Below are 14,244 nucleotides of genomic sequence, written 5' to 3' on the forward strand. Positions count from 1 at the left end.
TTTTCCCCCCCCAAAAAAATGGAAGCCAAAAGCAGGAGCATAATTTAAGAACAGAGTATGGATTATCTAACACCTACAGCTATTTAGGTACCATTTTCCTGATCACCTCCAGCATTGCTATTACTATAAGTAGATGCTCTACCATCTTCCTTAAACTAATATGAATTTGATCTCAAATAACTACAGAGCATTTCAAAGAGTTTTCAGCCTCTGTTGTCAAGCCTTTTATCTGAATCATTAAAAATAAGAGGAGAAAAAAACCCAAATGTGTCATTTAGTACAGGAGAATACAGAAGAAAAAGATGGCTTACCAGCACTTGCAGAATATTCATAGATCTAGGACTTGCCTTGCTTTGTCAGCCATTCAAAATAAATGGTTTTTTAAAGTGTCAGGTTCTGCTAAACCAAATGAGATAAATGAAATATGGCACTTTACTTAATTCTGAGAGATGCCCAGATGATTTTAAGAGAAATTGGATTCTGATATAAATAACATTTACCCAGGTGGATCAGAGAATCCTGACTGAACAGAATTTCAGAAAAAATGGATGGACAATAAAAATAAGTTAAAAGCTATTGCTACTATAATTTAAGATATTTATAAGAAGAGAAAAAAAATCAAGTGTATTTGATGATAAGATTGTAATGTATTAAGATGTATCACAGAGTCACAGAATGTTAAGGTTTGGAAGGGACCTCTGGAGATCATAAGGTCCAATCCTTCTATCAGAGCAGGACCACCACAGAATCTGGGGCAGGTCATTTAGAAACACATCCAGATGGGTCTTGAAAGTGTCCAGAGAAGGAGACTCCTCAACCTTTCTGGGCAGGCTGTCCCAGGGCTCTGTCACCCTCACAGTATAGAAGTTCTTCCTCATGTTGAGGTGGAACCTCCTGTGCTCGAGTTTGCATCCATTGCTCCTTGTTCTACCACAACTGAAAAAAGAGTTCCTCTCTAGCAGGTCAGCTCCTAACCTGTGCTGGTGCGTATTTTTGCTCCTTCCCAGGTGCAGGACTCTACACTTATTAGTACAGGGAAGAAATGTTATTATTAAAATACTTATTCTCTGTGAAACTTGAAATGCTTCAGATTTCCAGAAGGCGAAAGCTTATGATTTTTGCCTACTAGTGATCACTGGGATATGCCAAATTGGTTAAAACTCAAATAACTTGACCCCAACCTTTCATGGGTCGAAAAAAGTTAGATGTGTAGTCTCCACATGACCAACTAGGAATCAAAAAATCATTTCTAGATACACACTGAGTAACAGCTCTGCTCAAATTCTATCACAGGCTGAAGTCTTCTGTCTTAAGCCAGTAACTGGGCTTCTGTTCCTCAGGAGACTATGCCACTTTATAAATAACCCAGCTTATACCTTTATCTTCTTCATACTTATAATTTGCAATAATAGACATTTTTGGCATCTATATATGCTCTTAGGCTTTAAAAGTTCCTTCTTAATGTTAGATGGACTGTGATTTGGAACAGAAAATGTGAACGCATCACCTTGCATTACTGGAAATAAAAGGAAGATGTTATAATGGTAACTCCATTCTTTCTGAGAAACATCTTGGACTTTGCAATTTTTTTTAACCTCTATGGTTTCATAACTTTTTTTTTTTTTTTTTGAGGAAACAAAATGCAGACAGAATCAAAAAAGGACAAAATCTACACTTGCATGTCGGATCTCTCACATCAGCAACCCCAGATACATTTGAAATGCTGAGTTTCCTAACATATAAGTTTAATTTTACATTGTTGAGCAATTTATTTTTAGCCTGTTTCAATGCTTTAGAGAATTTTGTTGCTCCTTTTTCAGCTGATTAGAGTTATCCTGATTAGAGTTATCCCTAAGTGGCTCTCAGCAAGCATGAAAATCAGAGTGAAAGGGATGAAGTGCGTGTTGGCTGAGGAGCCAAGACAGTGAAATATTATGAATTAAAAATTACTTACTCAGAGATAAAGATACAGACAGGCTTACATCCTTTACAAGCTCTAGACCTACGCTTGTATTTTCTTTCTTTTGAATATTTCTTTTATATTTCTGCTTTATGCTGTTCACAAAAACTGGGTAAAATACAAAAATATTATCACTGAATATGTTATTTTACTCTTTCTTGAAACAAAAGTAAAATCATTAGCAAATTCAAATAACTAATTTGAGAGAGAGAAGCTGACCAGTGAAACAAGTTGATAGACTCAGTCTTCCAAAGCATTTCTTACAAATACTGCTATTTTAGTAACAACCTGCATTGCATCTTGGTCAGAAGACCAAGACTGAAAGAAGGCAAGATCTTTTCAAAGCACCCTTGGTCAGAGGCAAGACACATTACCAGGGTTCATGGGAAGCATGTGACTCCACCCTACAGGCATCTTGCAGGCAGAAACAGCTCTCAAGTCACTTCTGCTTCCAAATTAGCATTATTATGGAGTGATGATTCATTTAGGAGTCTTTTCCCAAACTGCTGTTTATCATCACTGAGAACACAAATGCTTTGCTCAGCAAAGCTGAAATGCAGAAACTTGCTGAGGTTCATTCTCTAAATTTCCATTACTTGAGACAAAAAAGAGAAGTTGATTTACATCCCCAGCTACAGAGAGTTGTCAAAATTACAAGTTAGTAATTAGTTAGTTGAAACTTACTGCACTGAGCTCCTCTGTCAGCTGGGTTTTGTGGACTGGCTTGCCAGAACCTCAGATCTTACTCTTTGCATTGACTTTTTTGTTCTAGTATAAAGTATTTTTCCTACTGTTTCATGGAAGTTTATGCAAAAATATGGTATGTAGCATATTCCTCACCTTTCTAAGCCATGAACACAGTATCTTTGCAGATGATCACTGTGCTGAATCTTGTCATCTATTAGTATTTTTTTCTTCATTACAAATTTGTACATGGGAAAGATATTTTGTGGCAGAAAATCACTTGTGAGAAGATGAAATTTCTCATAATCATGTCAGCCATGTGGTTTGCTCTGCAAAATACAGAAGCAAGGCAGAAAAGAGCATTTCAGAGGTCAGAGCTTCAGACAGTATCCTTGAAGGCAGGAGGACTTAGACCTGTCAGTTTGAGCAGTGGGTAGCAGGGTTTGAGAGCTGGACAATGTTCCTCCACAGGCACAGATAAACTTCAATAAACACATCTGTGCAATGGGATGTCCCACATTTAGGACACTGTCTGGGATTACAGAGATCACATTAATCTCTTGAGCTTTCTATCCATTTTCAGATGTCTGAATTTGTATCCAGGTCATGCCACTTTTTACAGTAATAAGCCCACTTACATGTAAGGCAATCTTTTAATTGATTTTTTTTTTTTAAATTTGGTTTATATTCTCTGTGCCATATTAAGTCCAGCCATGACCTCCTCTGTTGTGTCAGAACATGTTCTCAAAGCCATCACCTCTTCTCTAAGAAACACAACTGACTTGAGCATGTTTGTGATTAACTTTCCTAACAAAAATGTGTCTTTTTCTTCTTACATATACAAATAATTTTTATACTGCCTCCATTTAGTCCTTCCAGCTGGAGGAATTTTTTGTCCTTAACTGCTGCTGTTCATGCCAAGCAGTTAAAATTGCACAATAATTTTGTCAGAGATACATGGTACAGATACACCTTCTCTTCAAGGTGAAACCATGTGGAAGAAGCATTTAGCAAAAATGTTATAAAAAAATTTATCAAAAACCTCGAGGTGCTCATCCTGTCAGATAGCATCCCTCGTTTGCAGGCTCTTCTGTCTTGTTGAAACCCTCTTCCTTCCAATGGTTTTCAAAGTTATTTAGTTTATAGACCTTGTCAGAGTTTTAATAATCTCTAAGATGTTTCCACCTATTCTTAGAGTTCTCTTTCTAGTTAAAAAACCACCCAGAGCTGATCCTAGCAAAATAGGAAGAAGTTATCTAAAAAAGTGTTCGTTAATTTGGACCACTTATAAAAGGTGGGTAATTAAGGAAAGAGGCTGGATGAAAAGATTTATTGCTTCTTGTGTTTTTCTTCCAGTGCTGACCTTTACATGCATAATGGCAGGTGCTTAGAGAGTGCTTTTACAGCTGATTGTGCTGCTCCAACCATATATTATGTGGGACTTCCAGGTTCATCACATTACATTTCTGCTCCCCACTGGGATGCAATGAGGTGTGCTCACACACAGACCCAATTTCTGTGGGATGCTTTAGTGTTCATCTGACTCATGGAGTACACCCAGTAATGACCTGTTTTGTGATATACCTGCCACATCACTACCCTGAGAAGAAAAGAATGCCCAAATTTAGTTTTCTAGGACACAGTCCAGGCTGCACCTTGTACTCTGGCTCCTGTTTCACTGCTGGTGGGTCCCTGGACCAACTTCTTCTTATGTCACCTCTTATTCTTTCAAAGAGTACCCAGATATATTTCAGTAGACAAAAAATGTTGGTGACTGTTCCAAAAGGCAGCATGGGAAAAGCAACGTTGATGTGGCAGGCAAGGGGAAGAGAACTTTCAGATAAAGTATGTGCCAAGCCACTTGCCCACCAAGGCCAGAAGTGCTGGCTACTACTGCAGATGTGGCTCCTCAATTCAAGCAAGGCAAATTCGTTTTATGCAAGAAGGCAAATCAATTCTCTAGCAGCCTGGCTGACCAGAATGCCTGGGAAGGTGTTGTGCTAATTATAAAAAGGGATGGTGGAAATGAAAAACAAATCAGTTTTTTATTCAATGCACAAGGTATTAAAAACTAAGAATGCAGAATAAAGAAAATTCTGTACTTCAGAAATAGTCTCTGTAGCAAAGTATTCATTTTATAAACACAACTTTGACTTGTTTGGTAGCTTCTGAACTCTAGAGGTGAAGTTGGGCAAGGAATGCTACAATTTCTGCTTATAACAGCAGTGTATGATTACCTAGGTAAAAAGAAACAGGCAAGGGAACTATACTATACTGGATAATCTGTCACTATATTTTCAAATTGCTGGAAATTCAGGAGCAAGCTACACTGAAGGTCTAAATACCTCCCAGTTTGGATGCTAGGTAGTGTCTTGCTCAGAACTCCAGTGACACTAGAGGTCAGCATGGGTGCATCTACATTAGCATTTTAGTCTGGGCCAGGAATGTGCTTTTTAAAGTGTTGAGCAGACCTTCGAGTTTGCAAATTGGATTATTTAATGGAAAAATCATAGAAGAGAATCACAGAATGCTTCAGATTGGAAGGGACCTTAAAGATCATCAGGTTCCAACCTCCCTGCTATGAGCAGGGACACTTCCCATGAGAACAGGCTGCACAAGCCTCACCCAACCTGGCCTTGAACACCTCCAGGGATGGAGCTTCCACAAACCACCCCGGGCAACCTATTCCAGCACTTCACTACTTTCATGGTGAAGAATTTCTTCCTGATGTCCAACCTAAATCTCCCCTCTTTCAGTTTAGGACCATTACCTCCTGCCCTATCACTGCCCTTTCTGGTGAAAAGTCCCTTCCCAGCTTTCCTGTGGCCCCTTCAGGCACTGGAAAGTACTCCCAGGTCTCCCTGGAGCCTTCTCTCTCAGCCTGTCTTCATAGCAGAGCTGCTCCAGCCCTCTGATCATCTCTGTGGCCCTTCTCTGGACTCCCTCCAACAGCTCCATGTCTTTCCTGTGCTGAGGGCTCCAGAGCTCCGTGCAGTGCTCCAGGTGTGGAGCTCTAGAACAACTGCTAAAGGTCATTCAAGCCACATGCCCACAGTAGACCTAGTATGAAATTAACTTCCAGGACTGACTGGCAACTACAAATATTACTAAGTTGTACTCCAAGGCCACAGGACAGAAAAATGCAAAAGGGATGCCACTGAACAAAAAATCACCCCAAAGAAGATATTAAAAATGAACATGGAATTCAAGGAAAGGTGCACTGAGGAAGCCAAGATCTGAAAGACAGGAAGAATTCCTGAAAGACATGCAGAGTCTTCCTTCATTTCAGTATCATTTGTAATATCTGAGAGATCTCCAGGCACAGCAGCAGGGAGGAAGGAATAATAAACTGTAAAGACAAAATGCAATTAAAGATAACATCTAGCTTGAAAACAAAACGAATACTTCACCTCAGTGATGAGCAATCAGATAATCTCTATCTCTGCATTCTGAAGGACATGGAGTATCAAATCACAAGCCAAGCAGAACACATTTTGTAGTAAATTATCTTTCAAGTTGGACTAATATTCTATGATGGAAGAAAAGCAAATGGAAACATCGAAACTTCAGTAGGAGAAAGAAAATTCCATCTCCCATTGGTGGGGCAGCTGATTTCATGGACAACAGATTCCTTTGTACTTCATTTCCAATTGGAAGGTAGTAGGTGGGAATTCTTACTATTTTAAGAAAGATAATGGACAAAAAAAAAATGGCATATTTTCACACTTTAGGAATATAAAGAAATTACAGATGGGAATTGGCTCGTTACTGAATAGCATAGGGAAACTGTCAAAGCAGAAAGAAGAAATCTGTACCAATTCTATTTTTCTGTGTTTGTACAGGGAAAAAGCAAGATGCTGTATCAACTTCCTCTGAAATAATCCTCTCACTCCAAGAGCAATTCTGGACAATGTTAAGAACTGGCTACAAAGGTGACACTTTTTAAAACGTGATGGTATGAAGGTTTTGTGTCTGAGAATGTTTCAAAAGAAAGCAAAATAACTTGGCAGACTCCTGATCATTCTTTTTTTATCAGATCATGAAATGTGAAGGAAACTTATTGAGACTGAAAGGCAGCAGGTCTTGTGCCAGTGCTATTAAAAGGGCAAATGAGACAAGCTGGATAATTAAAAGCCTATAAACCTGGCATCAATCCTAGCAAAGTAATGGAATAATTCCTACAGGTCTCAATTAACGAAGGATTAGAGAAGAGATATAGAATTAATGTCAGTCAACATGGGTTTTTTTTGGAAAGCAGAACTTGCCAAGCTAGCATGGTATCTTTGAGGGGATCACAGGAACCAGGTGCTGTTCCGTACTGCATGTTTCTACTGAAGAGTCTGGAGGGCAATGAAGTTCCCTGAAAATGGAACTTGTCTCAGAAGTGAGATTATAAATCAGCATGGCATAAAACACCTGCCTGCCAGTTTTACTGGGCATGGAGTGTTTAATTGGGGTTTGTTTTTTCCAAGAACTACTTCTCATTCTTTCATTCATGGCGTGCAAATGACAAGCTACTATTAAACACAATTATTCCAACTTAATAGCAAAGAGAAGCTGTTTGAAGAAACATCCCCAGATCTCATTTATAGGAAAGAATTTTTACTGTGGTGCTGGTTTGAAAAAGGCTGAGTTTGAGATTCATTTCCTACGCATTTAGATTATCTACTTTCTAAATCATTATCATAAGAAGTTCTGCTGCTTTGCAAAGTCCATGATGCAAATTCTTGCAACTCTCACAAGTCTGTGATGTTTCTCAGCTGATGTTCTTTCAGCAATCCCAGCAGACCTAATTTAATTTCTAATCATTCCACCATGCTTAACATATTTTTCTAAATTACTTTTGCTTTTGTCCTCCGAGGAAGTGCTGGCAGATTTTTTGCTTATAAAGCTCTCCTCTTTCATTTCCATTGTTTGCTGTGCAAAGGGAATGAAGCTCAGTGCACAGAGAGGCTCAGTGATCAGCTGCTTTCACTCCAGACCATATTTCAATAATAATATGGCCCATACTGTGGATTTCATATATTTCATACCCGTGGCTCCAACCTCTCGTATTGCAGAGAGATGCACCATAACCCATTTGTGCCTTCTGGGTGGCAGGACATTTTTCAAGACAGACCAGCAAAATATTTGAGCACACAAGTTCAAAGGTATAGAAAAAATACGCCCATGTTGCGCTTGCTTAATTACATGTTCATCTTTTTTTGAAGTAGAAGAGTGGCATATTTGAAGTCTTTAACTATGCTGATGTAATGATTCACACCATACTACAAGCAAACAGGAAAACAATCAGAGAGACAATAGTCTGTAATAGGTAGAAATTAGAGTAAAAGCTTTGGCGTTTTGGCAGACACGTGGCATATAACTTTTCATCATTTCACATCAGAAAATATGTCAGATGTTTCTCTTATGCTCTTTTTTTACACTTCCATCTTGGGCAATACTTTTGCTGTTCTCGTGACAATTTTCTTATTCATTTTCATTTTCCTTTGAATGATCAAAAGAATTTTTGCTTGAAAAAAAGCTTGACATACATTGAAGAAACCATGTCACATACTGAATTAACTTCCTACAGTATTTCTTGAAAAGCTCTTTAAGGGTTTATGACAAACCAGGCTTGGTTACCTTCTCTTCGAACCCCCTGTGTATATCTATAAAAGTTGCAAAACTCCTTTCATATTTTAGAACTTCCCTGAATGCCCCTCTCCAGAATTTTCACCAGATTTGGAGGCAAATGCACAGTTCAGGTTCAATGCAGAGTTGCCATGAGAGACTCAAGAAAGGTGTCAGTGATGACTTGTTACCCTCTTTCCACATCTAGTGTTTGAGAACTACTCTGCTGCTAGATTTACCAATTCTAACCTCAGTCCCTCTCATGTTTCATATTCTTCCATCTTCAATTTTGTATTTGTTCTTAAGCCCTTTGAAGAGCTACACAAATATTTTCTCTTTATTCTCAGAGCCTAAATCCATTCTCTGCAAATATTAGATCTGGTTTTGCTCCTCTTTTTCTCTCTCTCAGAAGGGAAATAGAGAAGGAAGTGCAACCTTCTCCCTCAGTGTTTACTTCTTTAGAGCAGTGTCCCTGGTGCCTCATTCTTTTGAAGTTTCCATAGCATCTAAGCTAACTTTTGGCCTCCTCTTCTGCTCATCTCTTAGACTCTGTTTCATCTTAACACAGCTTCCATTGTAACTGATGAAACTAAAGTAATTCTCAAATCTTATAAATATTTCCAAATCATTACTATGCTGGAACTCTCATCTAGTCTGGTGGATTCTATTCCACATTATCATGTTTACAGAGTGGACATATATTTATTTATTTTTTTTAAGTATACCTGTGCAGTTTGTCATGACCTACATAAAAGAAAAATTGTCAGGAATGTATGATACAATGTATAAATGTTGTCTGTGCAATGCCAAAAGTTCTTAATCAATACAACAGAGGTCCAAAATGCATCCATGGTTAATTTAAAACTGCATACACTCCTGAAGAACACTAATTATATTCCCAGAGCTCATTTATAATGAGCTTTTAATTAGAGAGGATGTCCTCATATCTTGATTCTTTAAAAGCAGAGAAATAATGGGATGGTAGGTAATTCTTAAAATAACATCCTTCAACATACATTTCTTTTTTATTTATCATTCCAGAGCTGTAAAGACGCCTTGCTCGGAGTCCCTTGTGTTTTACTTACCTAGGGTAGCACAAGCAGATGACAGAGGAGGAATATATTTCCTCTGTCATCAGTAAGGATGTATATGGGACATCCCACCACTGGAGGCCTGCTCAAAAGTTTAGTAAGAGGTCAACAGAGAGAACTTTATTGCTATTAACAAGAGCTAAATACATTGTATGATGACCTCAGATTGGGAGATAACTGACCAGTTTTTCTTCTATTATGAAATGGTGTAATCAGCCATTCTCCTGCACTGTAAGAAAATAGAACTCAAAGAATCACAGAATGGTTCAGGTTGGAAGGGACCTTAAACATCATCAGGATCCCACCTCCCTGCTATGAGCAGGGACATCTCCCACCAGACCAGGCTGCACAAAGTCTCATCCAGCCTGGCCTTGAACACCTCCAGGGAGGAGGCTTCCAAAACCTCCCTGGACAACTTATTCCAGTGCCTTCCTACCATCACGGTGAAGGTTTTCTTTCTAATATCTAGCCTAAATCTACTGTCTGTCAGTTAAAAAGCATTAGCACTTGTCCTATCACTGCCCTCTCTGGTGAAAAGTCCCTCCCCAGCTTTCCTGTAGGCTCCCTTTAGATAATGGAAGGCCACTATAAGGTCTCCCTGAAACCTTCTCTTCTCCAGCCCCAACTCTCTCAGCCTATCTTAGCACCAAAGGTGCTCCAGCCCTTTGATCATCTTGATGGCTCTTCTCTGGACCTTAGAACATCTCTGCATACAGCTCCATGTAAATGGTTTCACAGTACTTCAGCACAGTCCACCATGAGAAAGACCACGTACTTGGACACCACCCAGTAAAATCTGATCAATAAACCCCTATTTTTATCTCTCTTTTTTAATTCATGAGCTCAGCTTCATTTAGCTCTCCAGTCTCTAGCACTGCACCAAGGCCCTGCTGTTTCCCACACTGCCATCAAGGCTGCCTCACTCCTTGGACAGACACATGGCATTTGTCATCGTTAGGATTCAACAAGGAACTTGATCTGATTACCTGGTTTGCTTTCATTTGGTTTCAACTGAACTTCTTCAACACATTCTGCAGGAAACCAGCCAATATGTCCCCGGGTGCTGCCTTCCCAGAATCCACCTTCACCGATGCTTAACACTAAATACAGAGAGACACAGGAAGCATTAGACTTTTTTCTCATCTCATGCAAAAAAAAAACCCAAGATTAGTTACACAACGGGCTCAGTAATAACTGAATATCATACTAGTAAAAGCAAATGTTGTACAATAACTTAAATGCCCCCCAAATGGGCACAGAGTAACTTTCAAATGTGACCCTCCTTGATCAGTGTTTGGAACCTCTTCCCAAATCTAATTTTGTCACAAGATTCCTTGGTCCTCATAATTGTATTGTTTTTCCTTTTCAGTTTTCATTCCTGTTTTTATCAAGCACAGATCATGGTCATACTAAGACCAAAAAAAAAAAAAAGTGTCTTTCCTGTTGAACTTAATCTGAAGTGCTGAACCCATACTAAAACTGAACCCACACTGAAATTGGGTTTTAATAATACATTTTTGGTGTCTCATGTTTTCTGCTTCCTAAGGAAACACTCTCTTTCATTTAGTGGGTACCTCCAGAAATTAGTAATGTGGGTTGAATAACATGATTTAACAATTTGAGTACACAGCAAACACTTGACTATCCCATAGATACAATGCACAATGTAGATGCCTTTTGAAACATTTTCATTGTTTTTCTTGGTAGAAGATAGTGACAATTGGGAGGAGAATGATTTATTAATAGGAGAAAAAACTTTATCCTGTACTTCTAATTATCTTAATATTTATCTTAGGACTCAACAAGGATTGTGACAAAAGACTGCAGAACAACAATGTATTTTTCTACTAGTCAGCAATGGGAGATGAATTACAATAATGAAAGGATCCGAAATAATTGCTAAGAATTATGTTTAAATTAATTTTATACAAGTTCCTACAAATCACTGTACGTTTAGTATAAATTAAAAGAAAAAATACGTACTCTTAAAAACATACTGTACATTAGTATTGGAACAAAGGTGATAATACAGATTAACAAAAGCACAGTTAGCTCTTCTAAATAGGTTGGTTGGGAATTTGTGCTCAGTCATACAACACAGGTCCTCAGAGTACATCTGTACAAAACACAATGTTCAGCAGAGAGGTCCCTGAGCTACCAAAAATAAGCCCATGGAAGTAGAAGCAGCAGAGTTCCATTAGCTGTGAGCCAGCTAAGCCAGCCCAGCCAACAGGCCCTGCTGAAAATCAAGGCTAATTAGCCCAAGCACCTCTTTGCTAACGTATGCACATGGTTTTCAAGGCCTGGAATAATGTCTCTGCAGGGTATTTCAGGATGGTAGGGATATTAACTTGCTCAGAGCTACTTTGATGATCTCCAGCATAAGCACTCTGTGCTGTTAAACACACCTTGTCAGGCTTTCAAATTGCAGTGTCTGAGCCTGACAGCAATTGAATTCGGTATCAGTGGAATTGCTGTGACTCAGTGGCATTGAATTTGAACTTGATTTGCACTACTAGAGAGTCAGATGAAAATCAAATCACTGATAGGCAGAAAAAAAACACAATAAAAAAATATTGGCAGCACTAAAGAGGTCGTTAGAAAACTGGTTTGACACACCAGGACCCGTAAAACTGCATTTGAAATTAAATGTTTACCTAGTTTCTCATTAATGAAATCCTAAGCTATTTGTGGTGTTATTTAGGGAGCATGGATATCGATTAACACAGATTTGACAGCAACATGATGTTAAATGTTAGTTTTAGGTCCTTTAATGCAGTAAATTCAGAAATACAGATTTCATTAAGGGCATATTTACACCTCACTGTCAATAATTAGTATGTATTAAGCCCCAGGAAACAGATCCATCAAGGAAAAATCCTACACCAGATGGGTCCCAAATGCACAATTCATCAAGCACCTGACTTCTACAAACAAACCCATCCCTGCCCAGGTAGTTTATGGAATGATAGGGGAGTACACTGGCCTTGGAAGATACCAACAACTCCACAGCAACACTTTAAATGAATTAAAAAATTGTAGGATCCTACTGTACATTGATTTAACTTCAAATCATAAAAGTGAGTGTAGGATTCCAGCCAAAAGGAGTTTCAAAATGTGAGACAGTGAAAATTTCCTGTTGGAAGTAATTAGGGGTTTTTTGAGGAGAGCTTTCAGCACTGAAACTCAGTCCTGATTTCACTCCACAAACTGGCAAGACAAGGAGAACAAAAACTACTTAGAGATTGAGTTCCCTAATTCAGTATTTCATTATTCTGCCAAATCTGCTATTTTGACACTCCAAATTACACAGATATTTCCATCTCCAAAAAACACTTGCTCTGTAAGAAGGAAGCTGGGTATTTCATACCCATAAAGTAAATTCATGTCTTTATGGTAGTAGCAGCAGGTAAGACATCCAAACCAAGGTGGGAAAATAAATGTGCTTTGTAAGTTCACCTGTGAGTGCAAGGGAAAAAGTGATTACTGCAAAGCAAAACCAGTCCCACTTTTGATCATTATTACATGAATGATTAAATAGTAGTTATTACTGATACCAAGAGCAAAGCAAAAATCCGTGTAGTCCTGCCTGAAGACATAACTTTCATGGAAAAGAGGAAATCAGGTGCTGTCAGAAGACAGCCAGCCTTCATAATCCTGGTTCAAGGCTCTAGAGAGTACATCTACAAACAGCTTATGATCAAGGACTCAATTTGAAGTTACTATGCAGGAAAAACATCATTATGGGTACCAAGAAAGGAAAGGAAAGTCTGGTGGAACTGCAAGAGGCACAAGGATGAGCCAAGAAGCAAACATGGGGTAGCCAGGGGTACAGGTGATGTGCAGAGACAGAAACAAATTGCCAGTGAGATGGAGAAGCACATATGACCTGATAGTCAAAATACAGAAATTAAGATCTGGATGGTTCTGCACTACCAAAACACTTCAAATAATCTTCTTAATATATCTCAGGTGCTACCATTAATAAGAAATTCTGCAGCAGAAGTTAAAGCCATAATAATTTACATATCTATAACAAGTGGCAACACTTCATGTATTCCAATGTGGTAACTGGGAACTGAAAGGGTAAATCAAAAAAATACAATTTTTCTTTTGTAGCCATGAATGTCTTTTTAGAACGAGGCCTTAATTTCTGTCTTTTCCCTCTCACAATAGGGCTTAAGAGACACGTTGTAGTAGATAATTTGGTACTAGCAAGAGATTTTCTAATCAACATTTCCCTTCTGAAGGACACAACAATAGCAAATCAAAGGATAACTTTGCCAAAATTAATAATTAAGCTTTATCATTTTGAGTATTTTTGCCTCTTGCATTTAGTAAAAACAAAGGAGGTGGTTGCTATAGCAAGAGCAGGCCAGAGTTTCTTTACACACAACACAAATTACCAAAAAAAATCTGATCTTATAAAAGTAAAATTAAGGCTCTAGCAACACCAGGAATCCTAGTTTGACTTCTGACAACAAAAGTATAGTCTAAAGCAAGAATTATCTTCAATTATATATGAACAAAACTGCAAATACAAAACAATTGGATACCAGGAAAACATGTAAAGCAGGTGTCTATCAGGATTTTGTATTCAATGTCTTTAAAGTATTATATTTATTATCAGACAGATTCTGCTTTGTCTGAGTCCTTAAAAAATAAAATAAACAAGATGATTATGGATAGGGCCATCCAAGCACAAGATGTTTTGTCTCTTGCAACGTCTCTAAGTTTAGTGACTATATATATATTTTAATTAACAGTAGTCTAATGTACTCATCTCTAACAGCTTGATTTCTCAATATGCTATCAAAAAATCATTTTGTTCAGAGCAACAAAAACGTTTTATTCTTCCATATTACAGCTCCTTGCATTATGTCACAATCAGGAAAG

At 38.2% G+C, this 14,244-nt stretch overlaps 1 protein-coding gene across 1 annotated transcript in view; it reads right to left on the minus strand.

The window, feature by feature from the left end:
- The window catches only part of SHANK2 (SH3 and multiple ankyrin repeat domains 2), a 298,236-nt gene that overhangs the window by 183,850 nt on the left and 100,142 nt on the right, over positions 1–14,244 (minus strand). The window contains exon 12 of the mRNA XM_010007431.1: positions 10,335–10,448. Within this exon, the coding sequence (XP_010005733.1) occupies positions 10,335–10,448 (114 nt within the window). The remainder of the gene's footprint in view (positions 1–10,334; positions 10,449–14,244) is intronic.

The sequence above is a fragment of the Chaetura pelagica genome, unplaced genomic scaffold (genome assembly GCF_000747805.2).
Source record: "Chaetura pelagica isolate M959 unplaced genomic scaffold, ChaPel_1.0 scaffold401, whole genome shotgun sequence".
Taxonomy (NCBI): domain Eukaryota; kingdom Metazoa; phylum Chordata; class Aves; order Apodiformes; family Apodidae; genus Chaetura; species Chaetura pelagica.